We start from the raw sequence: 27,426 nt of genomic DNA, 5'->3' as shown, positions 1-27,426 counted from the left end.
AGGACAATTTGTGGTCACAGATATTACTTCTTATCATGCACTGACGAAGAACCACCACAGGTCATGATGTCGTCATTTACCTTCTAAAAATAACATTCCATTATTTTTCTACTTTGTGCTCCGCCCACAAAAAGGGGCAGTAGGTAAGATTGATGAACTTTTATTTGAGTGTAATTAGTTAGAAATGACAGCCTCCCTACATCCATTAGTGAGAGAAATGTGCTGCGAGAGTTTCCGTTCTGAGTTCACTGCGCCTGCTCCAGCCTCGTATCTCTGGGTCCTGGAATCCATCTTGCCTGTCAATCCCAGATGCGTGAAAAGCAACACCTCGCAATGCCCGAGAAAGGCAGGGAGGGAGGGAACTTTACTACTCTCGAATCTTACCTACACCAACTTTCACATGGTAATTGGGCTGTACCGATTCTCAACAAATAAAATCATGGACCAATCTGACTCGCTGCGAAAGATTCAAAAACACGTTTACAGACTGACGGCTCTTGGCTGCGGTTCGGGAAGACGTCTTCATCCCTTCCGGGCCTTGAGAGGCACAATGTCCAGACACGGCTTAGACGGCGAGCGTCTCTGTTGTGTTTCTGCACCACACCTCTCCTCCCTCTCAACCCTCTCCTCCGTGTGACGGCTGGGCCGCGAGGCCGTCTGAACCGGTGCCAGACTCCAGGCTTCAGAACGCCGAGTGGCAGGTGTGTAGAGCGCGTTGAACTCGTCTTGTTGTAGTTCCCACCAGACTGTTCTGTTTATGTAGACAGGAGGTTTTGGGTAGCGTCTCTCTCTCTCTCGTCTCTCTTCCTCGGTTAATAGATTCGCCATATAACCGCCGTGCAATGTCCTTCAGAGTCTGGGAGATGTACAAAAAGGACATGCGATCCAGTGCTTCCTTACACTGTGATGTGCTGTGACTGAGATTGGTTTCACTTCTATTTATGTATATTGGTCAGAGATCTGACCCAATATCGGCTTTTCAACAGTCATGCTGAAGTCGGCACACCTTTTGTAGTGCAGTAATTTATGGCAGTCACCAGGCTGAATGGAATCACTATGATCCCGAAGACTATTATTGCTGGACACATATCCATCCACTTACATAGGGCAGAGAAATAGCTGGACATCAGCTGGACATGAGCATGAATGCTTGTTCACTGCCTGCCACTGCTCTAGCCTTCTTATAGGGATGTACTAGAAAGAGGAGATCAAAAAGTTAATTAAAAGTTATTTAGTTTTTTTCCAAGCTAGGTGGAAGTGGTTTGAGATAATAAAAGATGAGGGAAGAGTTCATGCACGGCTGTTATGGATATGAAAACTGCATATTTCAGCAAACACTGTAACGACAAAATATCCTGGGCCATCTCCTTGACCAGTGTTTTTGCCAGGGTTTTCCAGTGTTGGAAGCAGTACATTAAAAAAGTCCTCTTGGCAGAAGGCTGCATTGCCTCTTCTCCTGGCGCTTGTAAAGGCAGCAGGCTTTCAGTTCTTACCATTGCTGCTGCTGCTGAAGCTCTCGAATGAAGCGTGCCTTTTCAAAATGCACATAACTATGTATGAGCTGTAAAACAACGTTGCCCCCAGAGTTTGGAAAAAGTCTGACTGTGGTCAGACAGCCTGGGTGACTGTGATCTGCCACCGGTTATATCCCCTCTGGGGGCCAAGTATCCGAACCACGTGCAGATTGCAGTCGGGACGCATGCCAACCTGTGCTCGTCGACCAGAAGCATGTGTTCCTGTCCGAGTGCGACCGAGTCGGGAGAAGGGGAAGGTAACCGAGAGACTGCGGAGGCTCCCGGATCAACACAGAGCGCCTTTTGTTCCCGTCCCTAAGGCCTCGTCGTCGACCGGGAGCGTGGCTGTGGCGAGCAGCCGTGGAATTGCTGCACTTCCACCTTCACTTTACTGCGATGTGCACACACACACACACACACACACACACCTAGCTCTTCCCCCTTTGCACCGGGGGTAGACGAGCCAAGGCTTTCATCTAATCTCACTTCAGGCTCCCCCACTTCCCATTTGGACTGAGGTGGGGGTTCAGGGGTTGGACTTGGACGGGGTTGATTCGAAAAGGCCTGGGCTTTGCGTGGCGTCTTCCCTTTCAAAACAAAAGGTTATTCAATTAACGTGTGCAGTACACATTTTCCCCTTTGCTGACCCCGGGAGGAAGAGATCAAAGGCTAGACTTCCATACGGCAGCGGGCCGACGCTGACTGACTCCCGAGGTTTAACTGTAGGGTTACTCACGGGCCAGGAGACTCTACCGGCAGTGTGAGCGGGGGATCTAAGCATTCCACACCGCGGTACAAAGGCCCGCACCCAGCCACCGGCGCTCATCTTATTGGCGAGGGCAGAAACATTTTGGAGGCAGGGGTAGAAATGATTGTTGTAAAACAAGTGGCGATTACAGAAAGGACACTCGAGCCGCCGGATCTCCAGAGATTCCCCCCGAACGAGTTTGCAGTCGGAGCGAATCTGTTCACATCACAGATGTTGCAGAGGTTTGATTGATTTAATAATGGAAAGGAAAGGCACCTGGAGGTCATTTATGTATGCCAATTTGTTAACTTAACATCAAGGTTAAATGTACCTATTCATGTTACAACATGAATAAATTAAACTTTATCATTGTACTGTTCACTCATGTGTAATAGTTTACCATAAGGTTAATTATTAGCATACAACACTCAGCACTCAGTAATAAACATTAATTGCCAATTTACTTCTGTCTCTAGAATGAGTGATTTAATTTATCAACTGTTGCGGGTGAATAGTCAATAAGGACACGAGTTGATGTGTTTCCATCCACTATTGCCCCCGGAGACTCACCATCTGACCAGCAGGCCGTGCTCCAGGAAGTTCCTCAGGTTAGGCAGCGTTTGACTCAGGTCTGGAGTGGATAAGCCGTGCTGATATCTCAGCTGGAAGAGAGAGAGAGAAAACAAGAGCTTGAAAACCCACACACACGGTCACATCTATTGAACAGTACTTTAAACTCCATACTGTTCACTACAGGATGGTCACATGGCAGCGTATCGTCACGTGAAGACGTCTGGCAAGGGTTCAAAACCTCAGACGGGGCTGAAGTCCAACATTTTTGCACCGTGAGATCAGCCTCTCTCCCCGCCATCAGACTATTACTCAAGCGGGGAACACACAACGGTTATTCCTCCCTGATAAGGGGCGACTGGGTTAATGTGTGAGGTGTGTGGGGAGACAGGAGGAGGAGGACGCTGGGCAGCGACACATGCTCTCTCAATGTTAAAACGGTAATTTGATAAATACACAATGGGAACTGATGGATGATTATAGAGTAAACCTCTCAAACAGAAAACACACCGCGACCTAGCCTCTATCTTATCTTACCGTCGGGGAATCAAGTGTAGAGGAGAAAATGGAGCGAACTAAACAAAAACAAACAGCGCCACGGCGACAGGCTGCCCCTGGTTACGGGGGGGCTCTGTAGGGCCGAACAGCCTTGGTGCATCAGGCCTCACGTTCAGAGTATACAATCTCCCAGGACCCTCTGTCACACACTTTCTCCCCGCCAGCTCACATCTGGTTTCTTTACAACAGGGGCACCACGACCGCCACGGACACGCACACACAGACACGGACACACACACAGTCATAGCTAGAACAGCGAAGTGACAGGGGCATGTGATTCTGATTATGAAGGAAACAGAACAGGCAAAAGTCTATCCTCTCACTGTTAAAACATCCTGCTAGCTCACACTCACACACACACGCATATATATAGAGACATTATGGACCAGTGGTATCCATTTTTCTTTGCTCACGTTTATGTGGGAGACAAATGTTTTTTAAAAGGAGCACAGGCACCCAATCACACTGCGTCCACACAGTTGGGTTTCCTCTGTCAGGGATGTGGCCCAGTACATTGCGGTCTTTGTAAAGCCTGATTAATGCCATGAAGGGTGGCGTTAGCTCCGACACAGACAGTCAAGCAACTGCCAGAACACATAAAGGCCAGATGTGTGTGTGTATGCGTGTGTGTGTGTGTGTGCTTCTAAACGTCAGGGCTTTAATCCCAGTCTATCTGAACAGCTGCATATGCATGCGTGTACGTGTGCGTGCGTGCGTGCGTGCGAGCGGTATAAAGGCGTGTTCACATGAACTTTACTTTTCATACACATGTCGGTAGAATATGTCCCAGGATGCTTTGGGGGTGTGCGCTGCGGTCGCGTGTTGCCTCCCCTGTTTCTTTTGACCCACGACCGTCGACGGTGTTATCATTCCCCCTATCTTCGACACAGCAGCGCTTTATTCAGGAGCAGACCAGATGTGGGGGAGCGGGGAGCCGGCGTGACACCTCAAATCTCTGGTTGTTGAAACAGCGCGAGCAGAAATAGGACGACACAGACGCGCATTCATCGCCTAGAGTAAACCCGCTCCGACCCAGTGTCGGCCACGGTCCTGTCCGCTGTTGCCGGCGGCGGCATGCAACACAGGCCAACATCAATAGTACCGGCGGTTTGACGAAGGGAACGGACTCCACCGTATAAGGGCTAGGAGAGAATCCCACGGAAGTCTCAACAAGTTATTTAGCCGATATGAATCATGTACAAACAACGTAAATATTATGTCTTGGGCTAAGTGAGACTATATACACTGGACATACCTTGAGATTTTCTTTTTGTTAAGGCGAGCCATGGAGCCAAGTCAAGGAGTTAATAGATCTGCTGATGCCTCTTGCTGAAGGACTACATGATGGGACGGTGTGTGTCGGATGTTCACGTTGCTGCATGCAAGATAAAATCCTTAGATGATCAGGACGTGGTGCGAGAACAAGAGAGCGAGAGAAAGCGGGCGGGAGGGAGAGAGAGAGAGAGAAAGAGAGAGAGAGAGAGAGAGAGAGAGAAGGCCCAAGTGTGTATTTATGCGTATACTCAGTATTGTATTTCCTGTGGTTATTGAAAAATACGTTATAAGGGTAAAAAAACAGGGTAGGGATAAAGACAAGGTGAGAGGTGACATCATTGGGCTGTCCCAAAGAGGAATCTGAGATGTTCTCGTGAGCCACGCATGTGGGTGTTGAGAGGCATAGGGAAAGGCCCCAAGACGCTATCAGGAAAATATTTGCGCTATGGTCTTCTTATGGTCTTCATTTATTCTCCTTCTTTCAATCCCGGATAAATTCACAATAGGCCTTTGCCAAATCTCTGCCACTTTGCGCCACTAACACTTAAGCTAAGTGTTTGGTTGGCAGCAGCAGTGCCATCACAGGCATTGGGCTAACAACGCTACGCGGCTCCGATATACTTTATTGTAATCAACAGTATTAAACACATCCAGAATGTTTGGATGGATAGCGGGCTGTGGGAGGGCCCGAGGGTGACCAAGAGCTCAGCCTGCCAGACTATCAATATTCATGCGCTGGTCTGGCCTCCCTGGTGGAAACCACCTTCGTTTCATGACTCGGAGCAGACCAGTCAGTCAGGGGGGGGAGTCGGGTAGTGCTGGGCTTTGGTGGTGCTACGTGGGTGTTAGTCAGAGCCCGAGGAGCAGGAAGACCTGTATCCTTTTCATTAGCTGACGAGAAAAGTAAACCGCTGAAACAGTCGCCCTCTTGTTCGCAGGTTTTGCGAGACAAACAGTCAAACATTAATGTGTTGCTGCGCGTCATCTTGGGAAAACCAGGCTTGGGCAAAGTTGTACGAGACGTTGAAATGGCGGATTACTTCTGCGTTCGCAGGCACCACGAAGAATCTGCAACGTGAGTTAGAAAACAAACGGCTCCTTGGGAGGCTGCAGTTCCCCTCCTCTGATCCCAATTAGTTGTTTGGGTTTGTGTCACTTTTGACGAGGTGAAAAACAAGACTCATCCAGAGAAAAATCGAGGCTACATGAGAATTTAATACTTGGATAATTCCGAGCACATAACATACACAACAAATGTGGAGCCCCTCTGTATCAACAACCACTGGTGAAATCATACTAATTGCTCCCAATCAGACCACATGAGACAGCTTGTCATTACACATTTCCCTTCCACGCATCTCCACGAAGAATGCTCGCTGGGCCAAGTTGCGTGCTCATGTACACGGTATGGAAGTCCACTTCGACCTAGCCACAGGGCTCTTTGTAATCGAACTAAACAGATTGTGGCGAGAAATTCCCAGGGCCCATTGATGGCGGCTGTAAGGCGAGAGGAGTGCGCCGAGGTAGGCAGGGAGGGAAATGGGGGTGGGGTGGGGGTCTCTTTCTCATGATGCCTGCTGAAATAGATCCATCCAGGGTTCCCCGTCGCTGTGCACACCTTCGTGCTCGGCCCCTCCCTGTATACGCTGGACCATTCACCCCAAACTGACTGAGGTGCACACTTAAAAAGCTTTTGGACGGGGGCGCTAGAAATGTGCACATCTGTTGTGTTCACGTACGTGTAAAATAAGAAGTCTGCAATCAAGCGGTGTTGACCAAGAGATCTGGGTTGCATCCTCACCCCCCCACCATCACAAAGAGCCAGAAGAATGTTGGATTGTGTACATCGCGGGCCCTGCCAATCCACTGGGTCCCTGACCACATGTAAACATACCACAGCTGACTAGCGCCAGCGGGAACCCGTTGGTTTACAGTACATGCCACCCATCATTTGACAAAACCTGTGTGCTTTCGCTGAGCTCTGTGGAGTGGCTAAACAAACACAACGAGGCTCATGCCATGTATTACTGTTTCCCCATATTTGTCAGTACCAATCACCCTCAGGCCGGGGGCCACGGAGCTGGACCGGCCCCGGGGCATTTCAAAGCCCATCGCTAATAACGCGGTGCCTGCTCCTCCTGGGTTCTTTGTTTTGTTTGCTGGGAGATCCGTGGCTTGTCAGCAGAGAAGTCACAACAGCTCAGAAAGTGTTGGCTATTAGCATCGTTTGACAAGCGCTGGTCCGTCCACGTTAACTGGAAATGGGGGATACCGCGGAGACAGGCGACCACGGACGTTTTCCTCCTGAGGGTTCGGTTTCACGCGTGTCAAGGGGTCAGAATTCTCCAGAAATCAAACTTTTGCGCATCCTGTCCATGTCAGCCGTTATTTCAATACGATTTACAATCAAGAGCGCAATTGCCCACCGCTGTAAAGAATAGACACGGTACATGGGTCTAAGCTTATCCCGAGAGAGGATAATCAGGGGACCTATTAGGTTCTGTGTCTGATTGCTAAGAAAAGTGCTTAGCCAGGTGTACTGCTTTCCATGTCGCTGTGCAGAAATCCGGAAACTGGGTTTCAGAGCCAAAATCATATGGTGGACACAGACGTCGGACTCTATATATTGGAAACATGAACAGAAAATCCCAGCTGGGGACGTTGCCTGCCACTTAGAATATTTCATTTTAGGTTACCGTGATTGAGACATAGATAAAAATGTACAAGACTTTACTATCCGAAATGACAGTAGCAAAACTGAAGTGCATCTCTGTTAAAGAAACAAAGGGATAGGCCAACGACCTGTTATATTATACTTCATTATACTATACGTTTTGACAAGAAGAGACGTAAAACTAGACCAGTTGAGAGCTGAACCTCATCTCATAATGTTGGAACCAGCAGTCCTACTCTGTTACAGCAGAACATTTTCAAGGAGACAGTTTATTCAATTGTGCGAATGGATGAAGCTTTAAGAGGGGTAATTCTACAGTGGTCAGGCTACATGATGTTCACTTGAAGCCTTTGTAGCAACTGTTTTACAATGTTGGCCAAGTTTGTGTTTGCTGTAATAATTCATAATTGGTCAAAAAAAAAAGTGACGGAAAGTGAAGTGCACCCAGATTTGAGCTCATGTGCACAGTTAAAATTATTAATTGAAAGTCTGATTTGTGAGATAAAGTATCTCAATAACCTAAGCCTAGCATTTGACAGCTGGCTACCTTATTTCCAACCATTTTCTACAAATCAAACAGCAAACATCTCATTGAGGCGGATTCAATGTCATTTGTATACTTTCTTTAAAATTGGTAGTTATTTATACACATGTGATTTATTCACATCTTCCCAACAATTACATTGATATAATAGCGGTATAATAGATCCATTCAAAACCAAGCATGTCTATACAACACAGTCCAGAGCTAGCTTTCAACAGTTTGTTGGCTTGTGGAGCAATTGTCCCTAGTCATCCATTAATGTCTCGGTCTTCTGTTTTGCCATGGGTAATTATGTGTTCGGCGCTGTGATAGGTTGAAAGCTTCATTTCTTGGCGTAATAAAGCTCAATAATCATGTTGTGCAGAAAGGAATATGGGAATCAACTTGATTAATGACCACAGCGTTTCATGTGTCTCACAACATATACATAGCTAGACCTAAACGTTGCACAAGACTGTTTATGGACATCTGATGCACCAAAACAGAAACACAAATATGCTAGCTTTGAGCAGTTTCCTGGAGCAGAATAAAATGCCACAGTCATTATCATCGTGCTCTGAAACCAACGTGAGAAAAGAGGGGTTTCTAAACAAGACAAAACAACATCTTTCTGAATTTCTGACTCAGAAGAATTCCCTGTCAATTTTGACATGTGGCATAAATTACAAGACGTATTCATAATATTACATAATTATTATAGCTGCCTCTATATTAATTGTTATTGGCAAACGAGTTGAAATGATTTAATTGATCGATGTAGATGTCACTCATTTTGAAAAAGTATTTGTTAAGCCTCTGTAAAATGTGTTTATTTAACTTGGTCTACTCAGAATTTACAATGCATAAAGTCTTGTGGTCCTTTCACTTAAAGCTAAGATAAGTTGGAAATGAGAAGCCGTTTGGTTTAAAGTTATTGCCTTCTGTCGGGTCCCTTAATACTATTGCTATGGTTAAGCAGATCAATGGCCACTACCTGACCATGTAGTTTGTTTGGCCTTTGGCTACAAGGCAAAATCCAATATCATCTGTGGTCTGTTGCCGTAGTTGATATTTCAAAAAGGCCCATTTTGAAACTAGAAAAAAAACTCAGTACTGCGATACTACTCCCTTTACTTCAAAACTCCAATCCATCCTTTCTCCAACTACTGACATTCTCAACTCTACGTTCCCTGCAACAAAGTAATACAACACAGGTGTGGTGCACTCGCAACAGTGCAGGCCCAAGTACACCTCTAATTTAAAACACATTCCTCCCTTGCTTTGCAGGTCGTTACTAATTCTTGAGTATCGTATTGCCGCCAAATTCAGTCAACAGATTTACATAATTAGGTGAAAGGTTTTGTAAATGAATGGGAAATTAAGTTAGAGGGACCACCGGTTGTTAGGAACCAGTTTTTTTCCCCGCTGACCCAATTCACAGCAAGGGGACGAGTTGAGGAGCTGGATGGCCCTTATATATATATTGGTGGTGTGTTTGAGTGCAGGCTGCTGAACTGATAGAAGCCACTGGTACTGGTGTGCTATAGTGACACCTATTGGAAGAGCCGTCAGTCCTAAAAGTGGGTTAGCCCCTCAGGCCTAATGACCCTCAACCGATGTAACACTAGAGCCACTCTATTACGGTCAAGTAACTTGACACTTGGCATGACCCTGGCGGTGAAGTCACAACAGCAAGGTAGACTTCCTGTTAGCATTGTGGGCGTGCAGCACCATCATCAATCCTCCTCTTCGGGCCACCGGCAGCCCTCAGAAGTGGCGTTTAGATGGGCCAAACCTAGGAGGATATGCTAATGGTAGACTTTGAAGTTTCAAACTCAAAGCATACACTGCTGGCTTTTGAAGAAAGCCACAGTGTTTCACAGTCTACATGGCAAATGGTGCACATCGGGGTAAACACGCTACGTGTGACCGGTCCCTGTGAGGGAATAGAAGCCGCCTGACGCCGGTGTAGGCATGATGAGCCTGTTTGGCATGTATGGATTACTAGAAATGATACTAAATAAATGCATAAAAATAAACAAGAAGTCCAATTTGACATTTCTTTTGAATGACACTGCCAAACATAACCATTAGAACGTTATGCGAATCCGAGCCAAGTCCTGATCAGTCCGTTTATTATTTGGAAGCAGCTTTTGTGGCATCACTAGGGAAAGTTATTATTTTCTTAAGCCTGTGTCGAATTTCAACAAGTTCTGTAGGAAAACTTTGCGGCGAGGTGGGTGAATATATATATTGTGTGGTCAGGTGCCCATCTTGGCCTTGAGCTGACCACATGTTCTCTCAGTCTGCCTCACTTCCTCTCAATGGGCACATTGTTTCTTTTCCGTTTTCTCCTTTTCATTTCATGGAAGGCTTTACGATTTGGTTTTTGTATTGGTATCACTCGGGGGTCAAGGGTCATAGGGAAAGCCTGGGATTGCACACCGCATGCATTCCTCCCCATCGCCTAGTAACCAGGAGCCTTTTCAAATGTGCGTGGTAAAAGTGGAAGGCTGGGAGCTCCCTTTCCACAGTTTCATTCATGGTTGTCTCCTACAGTAAAGAAATAGTGAAATATATGGTGTTCACATGATGATCATAATGTTTAAAATTAACCATCTTTAAAATCATGAAATATCTGATGCATGGATGCATCAGAAATCCATCTCAACATGTAAATACACAAACCCCTGATACCACAACACACTTACTAACCACCAATAGTAACTGGATCACCACATGCCCTTCCAGAAGCAAGCGAAGAGTAGCTAATTGGATCTTCCAGAAAGTTCCACTATCCACTCTGTGTGTGTGTGTGTGTGTGTGTGTGTGTGTGTGTGTGTGTGTGTGTGTGTGTGTGTGTGTGTGTGTGTGTGTGTAAGATTTATGACAATACCAAGAATTTAGCAGCCACTTTCAATATAATCTGGGGCATTGTCACAGAGCATTTGATACTTTGGAGAGTAAAAAGATCAAGCTGTTTGGATATGACAATAACAGATGAATGAAGCCGTAAAAGTGTAAAATAAAACCGATCAAAATGGTTTGTTCTTCAGGGCAGATATAAATCTGATTTATATGGGGAAAATTTGTTGGCTTAAAGTGACCGTACAAAAACATACTAAATTAAAGAAAACAAATTAGAAAATTTGCAACTCAAAGACAAATATCTAATTGTTAATGTATTTCTAATTCGAAGGGGGTTTTACAACTCATAGTGTTAGTGTGGGTAGATTATATTTGTTACAGTGATTAAAGGCGAGACTAGCATAACACTACAATGTACGACAAGAGCCCCTGAGTTTCCTTTTCCATCGCCCCTGGAGTATCAAATTAAAAACCTGTCACACGGTATGGAAGACTATAGGCTGTGTCCGGTTTACTTTGGAGGGCTTTTAGCATTCCCTGGTCATCTGGGTTTGTTCAACTGTGACCCTACTCAATGTTAAGGACATAAAAACCTGCATTGCAAACGTGCTCGGATCTTTGGCTGCAGAAATAATACTGATCCAAAGAAGGAAGGAATTCGCGTATGATGGATGAGAATCAAAAGGTAATCTGTACAATGGTTTATCATGCAATACTTCAGTTGTGTGTCTCCTGAAACACAATGTAATTTCTATCATATTTCAACCACTAAACGATGGACGATCAAAACTCCCATGCTGTGTGCATTATTAATTTCTGAAGCAAATCAAGAAGGCCTCATCTCCGAAGAGACAAAATGTTCTGAGATCAAAAGCCATCCCGAGTTTACTTTGGTCTGAACCTAGGAACTCTACATATTTAATAATAACTCAAAGCTCAGAGTTTGCTTGCCTATCTTAGAGTATTAGTTTCATTTTTTTTATTCATCTCTTCTCAGACTCAGCCAACAGTCAAAACATTTTAATGTGAGCCTTACAATACATTCCCCATTCCAGACTGCACCGCAAATCCAGCCTAACAAATCCCGGCATGGGCAGACAAGAGAACCCTTTTATATTGGTTCTCCCTGAGCTGACACTGATGCAGGCGAGGTGTGGACCGGCTTATGAAGATTAATTTATCTACCTACGTCATGGAGCACCACGGCAAGCGCCTCAGTCGGATTTGTGCATCTCTATTTTTTTCTTTAAGAAAAAAAAAAGTCTAAATGGATTATCGAAAAACGTAACTAATCCTTTCTAGGGGGGAGGGGGTGAAACAAAGCAAGCCATGGGAAAATAGATAAATTGAATGATGAATGAAAAACTAAATAAATCGCTATTGAGACTTCCTCTATTTCCCCAGCATTCTTAGGACAGATATCAAGATTGTTCCATTAATTCAGCGCAAGGAAAGGATTGGGAGGTTCCGTGTGTGGTTTATAACAGTTTAATGAGTTGGAGATGGGCCACCTGGGAACAAGAAATTGTCCACGTATATATGGAATGGGAATTTTCTAAAAATACTGTAACAATTAGGGGATTCACAGCTGATACATTTGGGGCACTAGTTAGCCTAATAAATCATTGTACAACTTTGAATTCCCATTAGGGGAAAACATTAATTATTTTTTAGAAGTCACAATTCATGTGAATGTCCTGGGTGTTTGAAATATCCAACTGATATACAGCTAACCAGTAAATCCTTAGTTTGATTGAAAATTGAAAGGAAAAATACCCCACACTTCTATCACAGCTCATAACAATTTTTTGGGTGTTTTGTTAGTAATGTTTTTGTTAAAGTGTGGTGGAATTAAAACCAAACAGAACAGGGGAAGGACCAGTGAAACCATTAACAGATATAATTGGAAATGTAAAATTACACCCTTTTACACCCAGATAAACAACCTTTCTTTATTAATCATAGAAAGTTTTCACCCGTGAATATCTTTGAAACTTCGCAACATGTCCACGACCCAAGTGTTAGGTTTGCATTGCGAGCAGACTAAATCCAATAATAACGATAGGGTGGTGCATTAGCTGAGTTATGGCGGCACATGTAGAGAACAGAGCAGACCCCCTTGCGGGCAGAGGTGCGGCACATAATTCATAGCAGGGTTGCTGAGAGGTGGGGTTCTCCAGCCACTGATTTCCCACAGCTCAGGAAAGACGCTTTACTCCCTTCAATCTAGTGGAACGGGTGAGCTTGCAGCAGTGTGGCCGAAAGGACAAACACTGTAAAATGGAACACGCGTTGACATAATGCTGTATAATTACAGCACATGTGCTTCGGTTTATATTTAGACTGGGCATTGTTCGGCTTACTGCAGAGGCGAGAGCGCTAATTATTCCGGCGCAGACATGTTTTACCTTAAAACTACTGGTTTCCATGGCGATAATGTCAACAGTGACATGCGCCTCACATCAAGAGCCACTGTTTTTTTTTCATGGTATGCGTTCATTAAAACTATATAGTAGCTAGCTATACAATTTCTGACTTAATTTCATGGAGTTGCGTGTGTTGGTTGAAGATAAAGTTTATAATTATCTTTAGACAAGAAGTTTTATGGCTTGAGTTCCGTTGCCACCATGCTTATCTCTCCTTTTGCCGTCTCTAAAAATAAATACCTTTAAATAATTCTGAGCAAGTGTTGTAGCAACCGCAAACATACCTATACTTTCCAGCAAACTGCTAAGATAATATAAATTTGCATCCTCTCTTCACACCTTGTTATGTCTTACCTTGTTCGAGACCCATATCCGTAGGACTGCAAAATTCTCCTTCCTTTAAAAACAAAGATTATTCTAATTCTGAACCACAGCCTACTCCAATTACTCTCAAAGACTGAAAAAAAGGCCCAGAAAAGAGTCCAAAAATAAATAAAGAAAACAGCCCTCCCTATGTGCTTCCTTTTAACACAAGCCTGTGTTTATTTAACCGCTGCTTTCATTAGCCACTTATCCCCTCCTCTTTCAATAACCGTGAAACCATTATGCAGGGCCGAGGAACAAGGGGCCGGCGCTCATCACAGACGCTTCATTAATAAAAAACCAAGAGGGCCCGGCCATGGCAGAGCGACTAACCACCGTGAGATGACAGTGAGGCCTCTGGCCGGCCATTCTTATCCTCTCACCCTGCCAGCGGTAATGAAGACTGACATCAGGGTTGATAAAGAGACACCCGCCCGTAATGAGGTGAGATCCTACTTGACCGAAGAGAGAGGTGGGGGGGCGCCTGACATTTTGAGAGCAGCACTGAGTTAAACGTTGTGGAGGAAGAAATAAATGACTGAAAATCACTTTCCTTCTTTCTTGAGGGATGAGTCCTGGCAAAGAGCTCTGTAGGCCAGTCAGTGTGTGTGTGTGTGTGTGTGTGTGTGTGTGTGTGTGTGTGTGTGTGTGTGTGTGTGTGTGTGTGTGTGTGTGTGTGTGTGTGTGTGTGTGTGTGTGTGTGTGTCCGCATGTAAAGTCAGATGAAAAGCCTGGCGATTGGTGACCCAAGAGGCCGTAACGAGATCCACATTGAAAGCAGAGAGGGTGCTGCGGAGACGTGACTCCGAGCCAGGATGGTTGATATTTTCGACCAGATGGGGCCAGCATTGTTTTATTCCAAGAGCTGTTTCATTTCATTGAAGCAGAATAAATATCTTTGCCGATGACGCAACCGCTCTGCCTCGAACAACTGTATGACAGCACCCAGCGTTTTGATGAATTCACAAGAAAAATCAGTTTGGCCAAAACAGCTGACATAAAATATATTTGGAGCCGTCCTTCTGCTGGTTTACATGGCTTGAGTTGGAGCAGAGCTAACCTCGGCCAGACCCTCATCAAAAGGAAAAGAACAAAAAAGCTGCTAAGCAGCTCAATAAATCTTGTCTTTGTGACTCGATTCAATTTCTTCTGTACACGCGTGGGAGAAACAGAACTCAACAATGATATGTTGTAGGTTTTGCCCTTTTAACACATTATGACACAGTTATGATAAGATGAGATAGATAATCTTAATTACCCGGTCATGACCTGCCGGGAGGCCTTTCATCTTTCCCGCTATTCATCGGGCACTTATTCTACACGTCAGTCTTTAGATATTACTATATGGGCCTGCCTTTTGAAGAGGATGCACGAGAGAAAGCAGGGTTATCTGTTACTGGGAGGGATATTAAAGGGCTCTGTGTGGGCTTTCGAACAGTGGTCTATGACACAGTAGAGCTGACTCCAAACAAATAGGCCCCTGGCTCAAAATTCCAAACAGCTGGAAAATGCAGCCCGGCTATTAAGTCAATGATGAAGAGGAGCAGCCAAGTATTCCTGGACACTCAACGCACCAGACAATGCTCATTTTCTTAGGCTGTACAAGCACTGACAAACACATTCTAATTAGGTTGTTATCATAAGGAAGGAGCAACCAATAAGAACTACCCAAGAACAAATATGTTTTGAACGTATTAAACATACTTCTCGTGCATATCAATCTATATATCCATTTTATTTTAAATGGCCAACTGATTAATTTACATAAATACATTCCTAGAAAATGATTTAAAATAAAAAGTATTTCAACATACTGGGTCACAATCAATCATGCAATTTTGACCTCCTAATAGTCAGAAAAAAGTGTCCATGGCTCAAATAACCAATGACACACACACACACACACACACACACACACACACACACACACACACATGTCGTTGCTTCCACCCATATATTAAGGGGGAACTAGCTCCCCAGTACCTCTTTGCGGTGACAGACAAAACCCCAACTACCAACCTCCAAAACGTGGAAATTCAATAAAATGAATTTAAGTGTTTCATAAAGTCAAAGGTGGCTGTCCAGAGGAATTCCCATAAAGTCTCTGGGGCTGAATGGCAGAAGACTGACAGGCCCGCTGTGTACACATGCACTAAACTGGAAGCCACGCAGCAGTGACATGAGTGCAGTCACAGACTCTCTTAAGATTGATAACTGCTGGCCAATAGCCTGAGTAGCCCAAGGCTACCCCTTCCTTGAATCCATTTTTGAAACAAACAGTGAATAGGGGTAACAAACACAGGGTAAACAAAAAACATGCAAGGAAGCGTGGCGGCGAACGTTGGGCTCACACAGAACCACAAGGAATTCCCAAAAACGACTAGACTTGTATTATCAGTTTATGGGCACTATGTTAAAGGGTTCTCCCACTTCTGGTTGTAAACGGGTTTCACCAAGAGTGGGGCCCATAAGTGGCACTGGAAACATTGTGTCGCTAGCAACAGAGGGTTGTGATGGAAAACGGGAGCAGACAGTCTGAGAGGCTATGAAATCCATGGGCAGGATGAGGAGTATGTCGCAACTGGCGTGGGTCAATAGTTAACTGGTAATAGTGAGACTCCTAAATGAATGGGATCTTGTTCCCAACGCCTTTTACAGCAAAACAAGAATAGCACTTTCTCTCGACTGCTATAATGCCAGCGTCATTGGACAACAGGCCAATGAAGCATCTTATCCTCTGCTATGCGTTGTCCATTATCTTACCCGCATTAGCAAGCAGGACAGAAATGTGCTGCAGGTGGTTTCATAGCTGATCATGTCTCAAGACATTGTTTCCTATAATTTATCACCCAGCAACCATCAAAATGTTGCTTACTGTGAAATGTCTTTAGAACATTGGCACCACAGTAATGGGTATTGGTGAATGGCATTTAGAGGTAATGAAAGGGGTAAGGATGCCAATTTAAAACTATGAATAGATTCCTGCATACCTGTTAAACCATTATGATGTAACTTAACAAAATAAACTGGTATTGATGCAATGGATGACGAAAATGAATAGATAATATTCATTATATATAACACGCACATTGGTGTGGTTGCATGTCAAATAGCAATATTACCACTGTTTGTTATGTGATCGAGCAACAATACCGTTGTTTGCCGTTATGTGATATAGAAACATTACCACTGTTTGCTGTTTTGTGATATAGCAACATTTCTGCTGTTTGCTGTTATGTGATACAGCAACATTACCAGTGTTTGTTATGAGACAGTCAAATGATCACCGTATGTTGTACCGTATGATGTGACACAAGAACACTAGCACTGAATTATGTTATTTGACATATTAACATCACCACTGTATAAAAAGTTTGCATTTACAATGTATATATAATACAAGCCAGTCCCCTCTCAAGGCAACATTGACTTTGCCGTCATGTACTCCGAAAAATAGACCTACATACCGTACATCCAGGTCCTCTGTGAAGCCAAAAAACTGCTCCATCTAATGGAGCAGCTTACTGTAGCAGACACTATGTCTTATCATTATCCCACAAGCATGCTGTACATTTTATAGTAAAACTTAGGACTTGAAAATAATCCATCCGATCGAGTCGATCTTCTACGAAGCTCAAATAGGATCATCTTCTTCTATTAATCAGTCAAATGTGTCGAAACCAGACAACCGTTAGTCGAGTAAGGCCGACTCGGTATGGCTGTGTTTCCATTTATTTAACCCGGTCACCCCCCTGCCAGAAATAATCCTGTGCTTGAAATGTGATAAATACAGTAAACTAACAGACACCGTAATGCACACTATGGTGTCGGGAGTGGAGGCCCGGTTGCGTAAGCGGGACCCTAATGGCATTCAAACATGAACCACATTGTGTTGTGTCCAGGTCCACAACCCACCTTGTAGTAGATGTGAGGGGACGATTACATGTTCTACTTGTTGCCATATGGAAGCTGACACTTGGAGCTTTTAGCTTAGGGCGGTATTTTAACACGCTAAAACAAAAACAGACACGCTTAAGGCCTCGACGGAACCTCGTTCCCTCATTCGTCCTTTCCGCTCTTCCTGTGAGAGGCAAATGCTCACTTTTTTCTAGCATGTTGACGAAGGGACTCCTCTCCCTTCCCCCCCCCCCCCCCTCTCCGTCTCATCCATTATGTTTTTTAACATATAGGGTTCCTGGACGGTAAATGGAAAAGGGATGTTGCCTCCGTGGAAGGATGAAGACGGTTAGTGGGACGGCTGTGCAGGCCTGATCCCTTCCAGGTTTGGCTGTCTTGGGGTAGTCTTAGAAGCTGTGACCAGAGGAACCATGGTCCAGGGTTCAGATAAACAAACAACACACAGAGGGATGTATTGTGATTGCCGAACACAGGACTTGTTTGTTAGGGCACGGTTTAGGCAGAGGCACTTGGCCATGAGGAGGTGTGTTGTTGTTTAGGGCGAAAAAACTGGAGACGCAACAGCCATTTCTTCCCTTCTTTTTCTGGCCTGTTCCCTGGACTGTTTTCAGGGTTGAGTCATGGACCGCAAGCCCTGGCCCAGACGAACCAAGAGACACAGGATGATTCTAGGGGGAATTTGGAATAGTCATTTCTAAAAGTGGGCCACTTCTCAGAAAGATCCTTGGAAAGAAAAAAAAAGAAAGGAAAACCTGCTTGGCAGGACACCCTCCCTTGTTGTTTGTAAGTTCTGCTTTATTTCTGGTATCGATTTATATTTACTCTCATACCAACCTTTGCCAAGCTCTATAGCCTGCACACTTAGCACTGCACTGGAAATTATACAAGGGTTCTAATCAAGGATCTAAAAAATACATATTGATGCTTTAAAAATAAGAAGAATATTAACTGCAATATTCAAGAGACAAAAAGCACCTTTCTGTGTGTGTGTGTGTGTGTGTGTGTGTGTGTGTGTGTGTGTGTGTGTTTGTGTGTGTGTGTGTGTTTGGAGGGGGGTTAGGTAAACCTCACAGAGTACCAGCCACCTGCCAGTATGCGCCAGAACTCTAACCACACACTGCCTATCACGGTGGAGGGGAGAAATGATGAAACTATTCAATCAGAGAGCAGACGATGCTTAGGGGGACATGTTAGTACAAGAGGCAGGACACTGGGGTAAGACTCCCCTACTCTTGCGATGAGTGTTGTGGGATCTTTAGTGACCACAGTGAGTCAGGACATCGGCTTAACTTCTCTTCCGAAAGACGTCTCTCTTTGACAGGACATATTCCCTGTCTCTCTCCTGTCCCAGGGGCCTTGTGGATATTACCGAGGTCAGAGGGATGAGCACCCCCTACTGGCCCTCCAAAACCTCTACAAGCACACATGTCTCCAAGCCACAGATGGCTCAGGACCAGCCCTGCTGAGCTCCAGAGAACCCAGTATTGCTAGGCAGGTAGCCATGATGAGGTGAGGTGACCCATAACAATGTGTCTCCTTTTGGATGTTCTATATACATATCAATGTTGATGGAGGAAATGATCGGGACAATTGTCAAGTACAATATTGACCCTGGAAGAACAGAACCTGCACAAATGGGGCTAATATTCTTAATTCCTTTTTTCTTCTGACAATATGTCAATCTCTACTATAGTCCACATGGAATTCACTATCTCAATATCAACATATCTGCAAAAACATTGAAAACTCAAAAACCATTATAAGACCATTGAAAATAATGGTCTCCGGGGCCTATTAAAGTCCTTGACTCCACTAGCCATGGCTTTTGTGTTCCACAGAGGTTTTGGTGGAGCAATAGCCCCATAGTGTTCCTCTTCTCTGTGCCTTGTGTCTGCCACATATGGTTACTATTGAAGGACAATCACAGGAGATAATGGACACACTGGGCTCAGCCTTCTCACAGTCCTATTGTTGGAAGACTGTGTCCTCTCACAGTCCTTGCAGATTGTTAGGATCCGCAAGGAATCGTTGTCGGGGGGGAAGAGAGGTTATATCAATAACATGGGATTTCAAACACCATCGAGAAAAGAAACGGGAAAACAGAGAAGTAGCAGAGAATGAAAGTCAGGCTAATATCAGTACAATAAAATACAATTTAGGATTCTCATCACTTGCATGGCTCTCCATATACCAAATTAAATTGAATCAACTAATATTTGTATTTGTATGTCTACATCATGCCCCTCCCACCTCTCACAAGTGCTCTTTTCCAGAACGGCCCCGCCAGCTAGTGTTCCACATACTGCCACCTCCAGCAGCTATTCAACGCAGTGGGCCTCCCCATGAGTCACAGCCTTGTTTTATGGAGCCACAGTTGCCACATTTAATAGCCCATGGCACGTTGTCGTATGCTAAAAACCACTGAGATGGCAGTGTGCCTGCAGAGCATTGTGTACATGTGCAATAACCATATTTGAGACAAAGTAGCTACAAGCAAGGCCATCGGGATTCACAGAAGGAGGCCTCCGCCGCTTGCGTTAACCTTTGTGGTTTTAATTACCAGTAATGGACATCCTACACAATTACTAACCCGCAGGGTTACTCAATGAAAACTAATTGTTTTCGCCTCCAACATCAACTCATAAAGCCTTGTAGCCAGGGCCACAAGCGTGTTTAACCACCCACTAGCCTGGTGGATGAGTGATTGAACACGACACCTGGCAGGCTTCTAGAGGAGAGGCCTCTTGTTTTTCCTTATGCGCAGTCTCAACAACTACAACTCATTTGTGTGTTGTAAATGCAAAGGTTGTGGTTTTGGCATCTGTGCCCCCCTGCGAAGAGGACTGCTAGTAACATGGTCTGGTCCGTGGGGGCTCATGTTTGAAGGGCAGGGAGCGAGCAGGGGCAGGGGCCACCCGCTTAACTAGATTAAGACCCATCTGATGCACGTAGTTGCAATGGATTTGAGTAGAATTCTGGTGCTGGTTCAGAGATAAAAGCTATGTTTTTTTTAGTTACACTTGCACAATCTTTGAGGATTCTTGATATCATACAAAATAATTAAAAGTTCACCCTTTTATTTATCATCAACGGTACCCCTCAATAGTCTCTCCACAGAGCAAACCCCCCCGAACCTCATAAAATAAGCAGTGTTTTGCTTGGGTCACATCAAAGGAGGAGCCTTTTGCTGCCGTCGTTGTGCCTTCCCAGCTCTCCTTGTACCGCTCACATCAAAGACAGTCTAGCCAGCGAGAGACTGCCGGCTCCTTTCTCCCACCCAGGTTTCCAGCCGGTGCTGGACCCAGCCTGTCAGCCCGCCAGCTGAGGTAACTAGCCAGCCAGACCAGCGCTTTCTGTACGGGGAGCCATTTGTCTCGCTGTAGCACTTCTGCGGCCCTTCTTCAACTACCTACGCCGCTGCAAGATGACCAGCCTAGTCTTAACCAAAGGAGCACGTTCAAGAGATTAACGTTTTCAGTTAACCACAATAACAAAAAAAAAACTCCAAACACTGTCCATGAGTCAATTATATGAGTTGTAGAAGAAAGTGGCTAAATGTTGGTATGCATGGCGGTTAGCAAGCAACCGTAAACTCTTCATTCAATTAACAAGAACCATTCCGTGGTCAAGGCAATGGGAGGGAGACAAAGCATCCTGATAAAAAAGCGGGGAATGACAAGGTTAAGGAAACCCCAATTCGATTTCGAGGAGGGAGGAAATCAGATGTAACATGGCAGTGGTGCGTATCCTCACGCATTTCCCGGCCTTTGACTCCTAAAACCTGAACATGTGGGATGTGATGTCTGATTGGACACACAGGAGTGTTTGATTTGTTTGCGGTGCGCCTGATCCACCACCGGAGGGGTTGCCAAAGCTCTCGGCGATAATTGGCTCTGCTGTATCGATTCCGACGTGTTCAGCACTTCTGCCATTTTTGGAACAATGCTCACAATATGCCATCATTATCATCTGGAGACGGACGGTTCATGTGGCTGGTCACACTGCTTTAGAGTCGTCCCGGTAACCCATCTTTAACGAGCATCTATCCAGCCCACATGGAAGGCATCAGAATGAGCTTTGAAAAGCAAGTCCTGTCCCTGCCTGCTAAGAATGCAGCATTGTATTTCTTATTAAAAAATACCATAGACAATTTTCGGCCTTGAAAGCCTTTTCTTTTATTCTTATATTGTGTATAGTATTGATCACAAAACATCTTTTATTTTTTAAGAGATGAAAGGGGGTGGGTCTCTGGTTTCTTGTTTCCAGTCGAGTGCCCGACATACCGGGTCAATTTATTTAGCTTTTGGTTTGGCTAATAGGATTTATTCCTTACAGAGATGCACACAACAAAGTCCTCTACCTGTGCTCATTCGCATATTCTCATGCAGAACATGGAACATACTAAGGAATGCTATAACATATTCCCAGCGGTTTTCCATGACGAGTCTGCTTAGAGCTCCCTTTTTGCGTTTATATATATATATATATATAAAACTTTATTTAACGGCCGAGAGCATTCCACTTAACTGTTAGAAGGGATGGGGCAGGGGGGGAATTAAAATGTCGGAGTGTCAGTATGGACGTTTGCCAGGTCCTAAGGATCGTTACGTATAACTTTTTGCATACGCACACATCTGAGAACATGTGTGAGCACTTAACATGTGTGTATGACGCTGGACAGTTCCAACAATACAGTAAAATAAATCAAACAACAGCAGCCACTGCGGAGGACCACCGCCTCACCTCTGACGACGCAGCGCTGAAAGTGACCAGGAGTAGGGTCAAATCAAACGGGACCTCCCGTACTACTGGGTAAAGTGTGCCAGACTAAAACGCACCGCACTAGAAAGAAAAGCGTGAAGAAATAGCTTTCTTTGGATTTATGATGCGTGAAGAAAAAAAAAGGATGGTCGGGAAAAAATACTGAAAAATGTGACAAATTATACACAACGGCCCCCATTACGCTTCAGATTTTCGTTGTTATAGTAAGAGCTTATTTTCCTTTGACTTCCAAAATGTTTGCTCATCCACCTCGCTTTCTTGATTTTGGACGGCAGCGAGCGCAAGGCCGTAGGTCCGACGTTTTGGCGAGCTGTTGTCGGTCTCGGTTTAAACCCTTTCTTTCCAAACCTCCCAACGAGAAGCAGTTTGAGGCCTGCCACCTGCCAGCCCTTAATTGGCCAGTTTAATTCCCATCAGTCCCTAGTTTCCCTGCCGGGGCAGTGGGAGACAGGGGGTTGGAATGCACAGGAGATAGAAGTCAATTGTAAATGACTGGAGGAGGATGGCAGGGAGTTACCCAGGTCAACACATTAGAGCCACTTTAATAAGTACGGCTGGGTCAGGAGTTCAAACCTACCCTGAAGTGTGTTTGAGGGAGACAGCATGAGCGAGAGAGAGGGTTGAATTCCAAGGGAAAGGGAATAAGCCAGAGATGGGATAAAAGTTAAACCCTCCAATCCATAACGGAAGGCAACTGCACCCGACCGTGGAACAAGTTTTTTGTTGTTTATACGACTCAATATCTACACGTTGTTGGCATTTGCACATACAGTCATTGTCCCTTTGACTTGCATTATAATAAGTCTCTTCCTGCTTGACAGTGGGTGTTGAATGCTGTTATTTGCCTCGGCCATATGACTGCTGCATATATGGATGAGTGTGTCCACGTGTGGGTAGCCTCCTACATCTTTTCTGTATTAAATCTGATCTTTCACAGTAGACCCACGTTTATTTACTCAGAGCACTAGATACCCCCGACTCCTATAGAATGTGCACAGAGGCCACCGGCGTGTATGAAATCCAGACCTCTACGGCACATTCTGCTCTTCACACCTTGTACTGGATACCCTTGAATTTGGGAAAATGAATTTACACTTGTTTTTTCGGGCCATGCGGAAACCCCTGTGGGCTTTCAGTGTGTGTGTGTGTGTGTGTGTGTGTGTGTGTGTGTGTGTGTGTGTGTGTGTGTGTGTGTGTGTGTGTGTGTGTCCGTGTGCCTGTGTTCATGCGTGCGCCTGCTCGTGCCTGCGTGTGCGTCTGTGTGTGTTTGTTTGATCACCTGGGCGATGTTCTTGTTGAGCAGGTACACGGCGTATTCAAAGTGGAAGCGCTCTCCTCTGGGGTACAAAGGGAACCTGTGGAGGATGGAGAACAGGGTGAGCGGGCGGTGGTCGAACAACAACTGGTTTTCAATCCCCCTAATCCACTACTAGGAGCACGACGGCCGGAGGAGAGCAGGAAGAAAGAGAAAGTCAACCATTATTGATGTGTTGTATCAACCAGCAAACAACCTTCCCGGTAGAGAAGCTCTCATAGCCCCACCGAGCCCAGTGTGGAGGAACACAATGAAGAAAGCCTGCAGAACACGGAGCCTGGATCATGGATTCAATGGTAAGATCCATAAGGGGGGGTGGGAGGGTTCTGGCGTTCATTACACTTTACTTTTGTTTCTTTCATCGGGCAATGATCTTTTGGCGATTGTCTTGGTTCCCTATGACCAGCTGTGTGTAATGTCGGTAACGTATACAGGTGGTTGGTTGGGTGTGTGTGTGTGTGTGTGTGTGTGTGTGTGTGTGTGTGTGTGTGTGTGTGTGTGTGTGTGTGTGTGTGTGTGTGTGTGTGTGTGTGTGTGTGAGGAGGGTCCCGTTACATTCTGTGAGCATACCTCACAAGGATCCCCCTAACGCCCCTGCTCTTGTTAAACTGAAATATTAAACAAGATTGGGAGGCTCTCGAAAAAAATAAACTGTCCACCCAAATCACATTGTGAAAACGAAAAGAACTTTCTCTCCCTCTCGGCGTGGCTTGGAGAGGGTCATTTACGCCACTCAGACGTCTTAGTTGGGAGTGATGATTTGGGCGCCTCAAACAACCCCCCCCCCCCTTGGCCTAAACATGGGAGAGCTTGTGGACGGAGGAGATTGATAGCCTCGGGTGCTGGAGGAATGCTGACGTTCTGAGTGGTGGGAGAGAGGAAAGAAAAAAAAAACAGAGTCCTCTACCAAGGGCTAAAGGCTGGCCTCTCTTCCTGTCATTATGCGCTTATGTCTGCTGATCTCCCACAGCGGGGAGAGCACTGGGAGCGCAGCCTCACAGCCTGGACTCGCCTCTGGGCTGACAGGCATGTACAAGAACCTGTGTGCCTTGGTGCACGCACGCACACACAGAGCCGAACGCACGCACGCATAGAGGTGCGCGCGCACCCACACCCACACACACACACCCAAGCTTTGAGGCTTCTGGTGATAGTTGAGGATCCAGGAATCATTGTGAATGGTCAAATTCCTCTTTTCCTAAAGTGAATTAAATATCAAAGCCTAACGTGTACTGTTTTTTTTCAGCTGTCGCTGTTGTCACACAAGACAGAATACACAGATGTGCAGATGTTGCTCCATCACTTCTAAGTCCACATTATGTTCTTTTTTTTTTACGGCCCTTTAATGTTTTCCTCCAACAACTACCATACCGTGTCTCAATACCTGACACCATATTTTCTTTGAAAACACATTGTTCTAATGAACTGAACTATGCATGCATATCTGGGGTTAGTGTTATGCTTAAATCAAATAATTTCCATTTTCAAACCGTTCATGGGCAATTTCCGAAATAGAGATGGAAAGAATTACGCATAGAACCACATTGAACCGACTAAAAAGCACTTAAGCAATCGATGGGCTGGGCGAGTGAGAGTACATGGTGTGTGAAAAGTCTGCACAACAGGTGCCGCTCTGCTACACAGCTGTAAGACCCGACGCACACACATGGCGAGGTCCGCATGTGTGTGTATGTGATCTGTGTTTGTATGTGTGTGTACAGGTATGTGTGCTGAAGCATGTGCGCATCTGGCAAATCTCCTTCCTTTGGGTGTGCGTGTATCTTATGTGGTATCTGTGTGTTTGCTGTGTGTTGAACATGTGTGGTGTGAGTACCCAGTGTCTGCATGTGTAGCGCGTTGTGTGTGTGCATATTAAGTGAAGGGTGTGTGCATGTGAAATGTGTGCGTGAAGCGTGTGCGTGGTCTGTTCCCCTGGGGTCACTCGTCCATTAATCCCACGTCAGAGCAGACGTGGTGTTCCTCACCTCTCACTCAGAGCGACCCGCAGGTGCTGGAGTGGAGTGGAGTGGAGGGAGGGAGGGAGGGAGGAAGAGAGGGAGGGAGGGAGGTAGGGAGGGAGGGAGGAAGAGAGGGAGGGAGGGAGGGAGAGAGGGAGGAAGGAAGAGAGGGAGGGAAGAGAGGGAGGGAGGGAGGGAGGGAGGAAGAGAGGGAGGGAGGGAGGAGGAGAGGGAGGGAGGGAGGAAGAGAGGGAGGAAGAGAGGGAGGGAGAGCGGGAGGAAGAGAGGGAGGGAGAGCGGGAGGAAGAGAGGGACGGAGGGAGGAAGAGAGGGAGTGAGGGAGGGAGTGAGGGAGGGAGGGTGGGTGGGAGGGAGGGAGGGAGGAGGAGAGGGAGGGAGGGAGGAAGAGAGGGAGGGAGGGAGGGAGAGAGGGAGGAAGAGAAGGAGGGAGGAAGGGAGAGAGGGAGGGAGGAAGAGAGGGAGGGAGGGAGGGAGGGAGGGAGGGAGGGATGAAGAGAGGGAGGGAGGGAGGGAGGGAGGGAGGGAGGTAGGAGGAGAGGGAGGGAGGGAGGAAGAGAGGGAGGGAGGGAGGGAGGGAGGAAGAGAGGGAGGAAGAGAGGGAGGGAGAGCGCGAGGAAGAGAGGGAGGGAGGGAGGAAGAGAGGGAGGGGGAAGGGAGGAAGAGAGGGAGTGAGGGAGAGGAAGAGAGGGAGGGAGGGAGGAAGAAAGGGAGGGAGGGAGGGAGGGTGGGAGGGAGGAAGAGAGGGAGGGTGGGAGGGAGGAAGAGAGGGAGGGGTGAGGGAGGAAGAGAGGGAGGGAGGGAGGGAGGGAGCGAGGAAGAGAGGGTGGGAGGGAGGGAGAGAGAGAGAGGGAGATGCTGGGGGCATACCATAGAGAACACACAACTGCCTCAAAAGATCAGTCTCTGAAGTCAGCCGGGAACATTGCCAGTACGTAGACGGTTGGGTTTATCGGTGACCGATTATGTATTTCATTAACCCCACGCTGCATTAAGAGTGCACTGCTGAAAACGGGGTTGAGCAGGTAATTATTCCAAATCACCCTTGTAGTCCCTCCCCCCTCGCCCGCCCCCCTCCCCAAAGCGATATTTCATCATCACCATCCTGCTGTGTGTTGTTCAACCGCTCCACAGGGCAGCTCGCCCCCCTGTATGTGGCCGAGTGGCCACACAGTGGGACATCTCGTAGCTAGGCGTGTCCCTGAATGGCAGCCGGGGTCCCAAAGGAAAATGAAAAGAAAGGACATGCCTGAGGTCACTGCCTTGGACCAGCACATGACCAACAACGAAGGGAGAGACAAACCCAACACACAACAACCCCCCCTACTTTCTGAAACCCAATATCGCTTACATCAAGAATCAGTAGTTTGCTGAACATCATGCACAAGGCTGAACACACTTTCACACGCAGACATATATACTCAATATAGGCGTGGGTGTATAAAAACACACAAATACATATACACACACACACACACACACACACTAGCTCCGTCATGGTGAGGTGATTAATGACCCCTGTCCGATGCGTCTGAAATCACACTGGTGGGACCCTGGTTCACAAAACACGAGGAATTCCTCTCTGGGACGTCGAGTAAAGTCAAATATATTATTACCCACCAGCAGGGAGGATCAGGGAGAGGAAGCAGAGGCAACAGTGGGATTTGGCGTGTGTGCGCGTGTGCGCGTGTGTGGTGGGGGACAAAGCATTATTCTGTAGGACAGAGAGGCCAGCCTTGTACTATATGTATGTATGTACTCTGTGAGGGAGCAGCTGAAAAGGGCGTCAGTGAGGAAGGACAGAGGGCCAAATGCTCACATGTCCAAGACTTGAACTCTGGGAGAACAGGACGCATGAACAACAAACAGACTAATTGATAACAACAACAAACAACGGTGATGACAACAAACAAAAT

General features: G+C 46.0%; 1 protein-coding gene across 1 annotated transcript in view; it reads right to left on the bottom strand.

The window, feature by feature from the left end:
• Positions 1-27,426, bottom strand: part of uvrag (UV radiation resistance associated gene) — a 73,243-nt gene that overhangs the window by 6,587 nt on the left and 39,230 nt on the right. The window contains exons 13-14 of the mRNA XM_079737779.1: positions 23,499-23,574; positions 2,833-2,924 (exon numbers count right to left, since the gene is read on the bottom strand). Coding sequence (XP_079593905.1) covers positions 2,833-2,924; positions 23,499-23,574 — 168 coding nt within the window. The remainder of the gene's footprint in view (positions 1-2,832; positions 2,925-23,498; positions 23,575-27,426) is intronic.

This window comes from Pollachius pollachius (assembly GCF_949987615.1).
Source record: "Pollachius pollachius genome assembly, chromosome: 6".
NCBI lineage: Eukaryota > Metazoa > Chordata > Actinopteri > Gadiformes > Gadidae > Pollachius > Pollachius pollachius.
The sequence above is the reverse complement of the archived record's forward strand: the minus strand, read 5'-3'. Positions and strand labels throughout refer to the sequence as shown.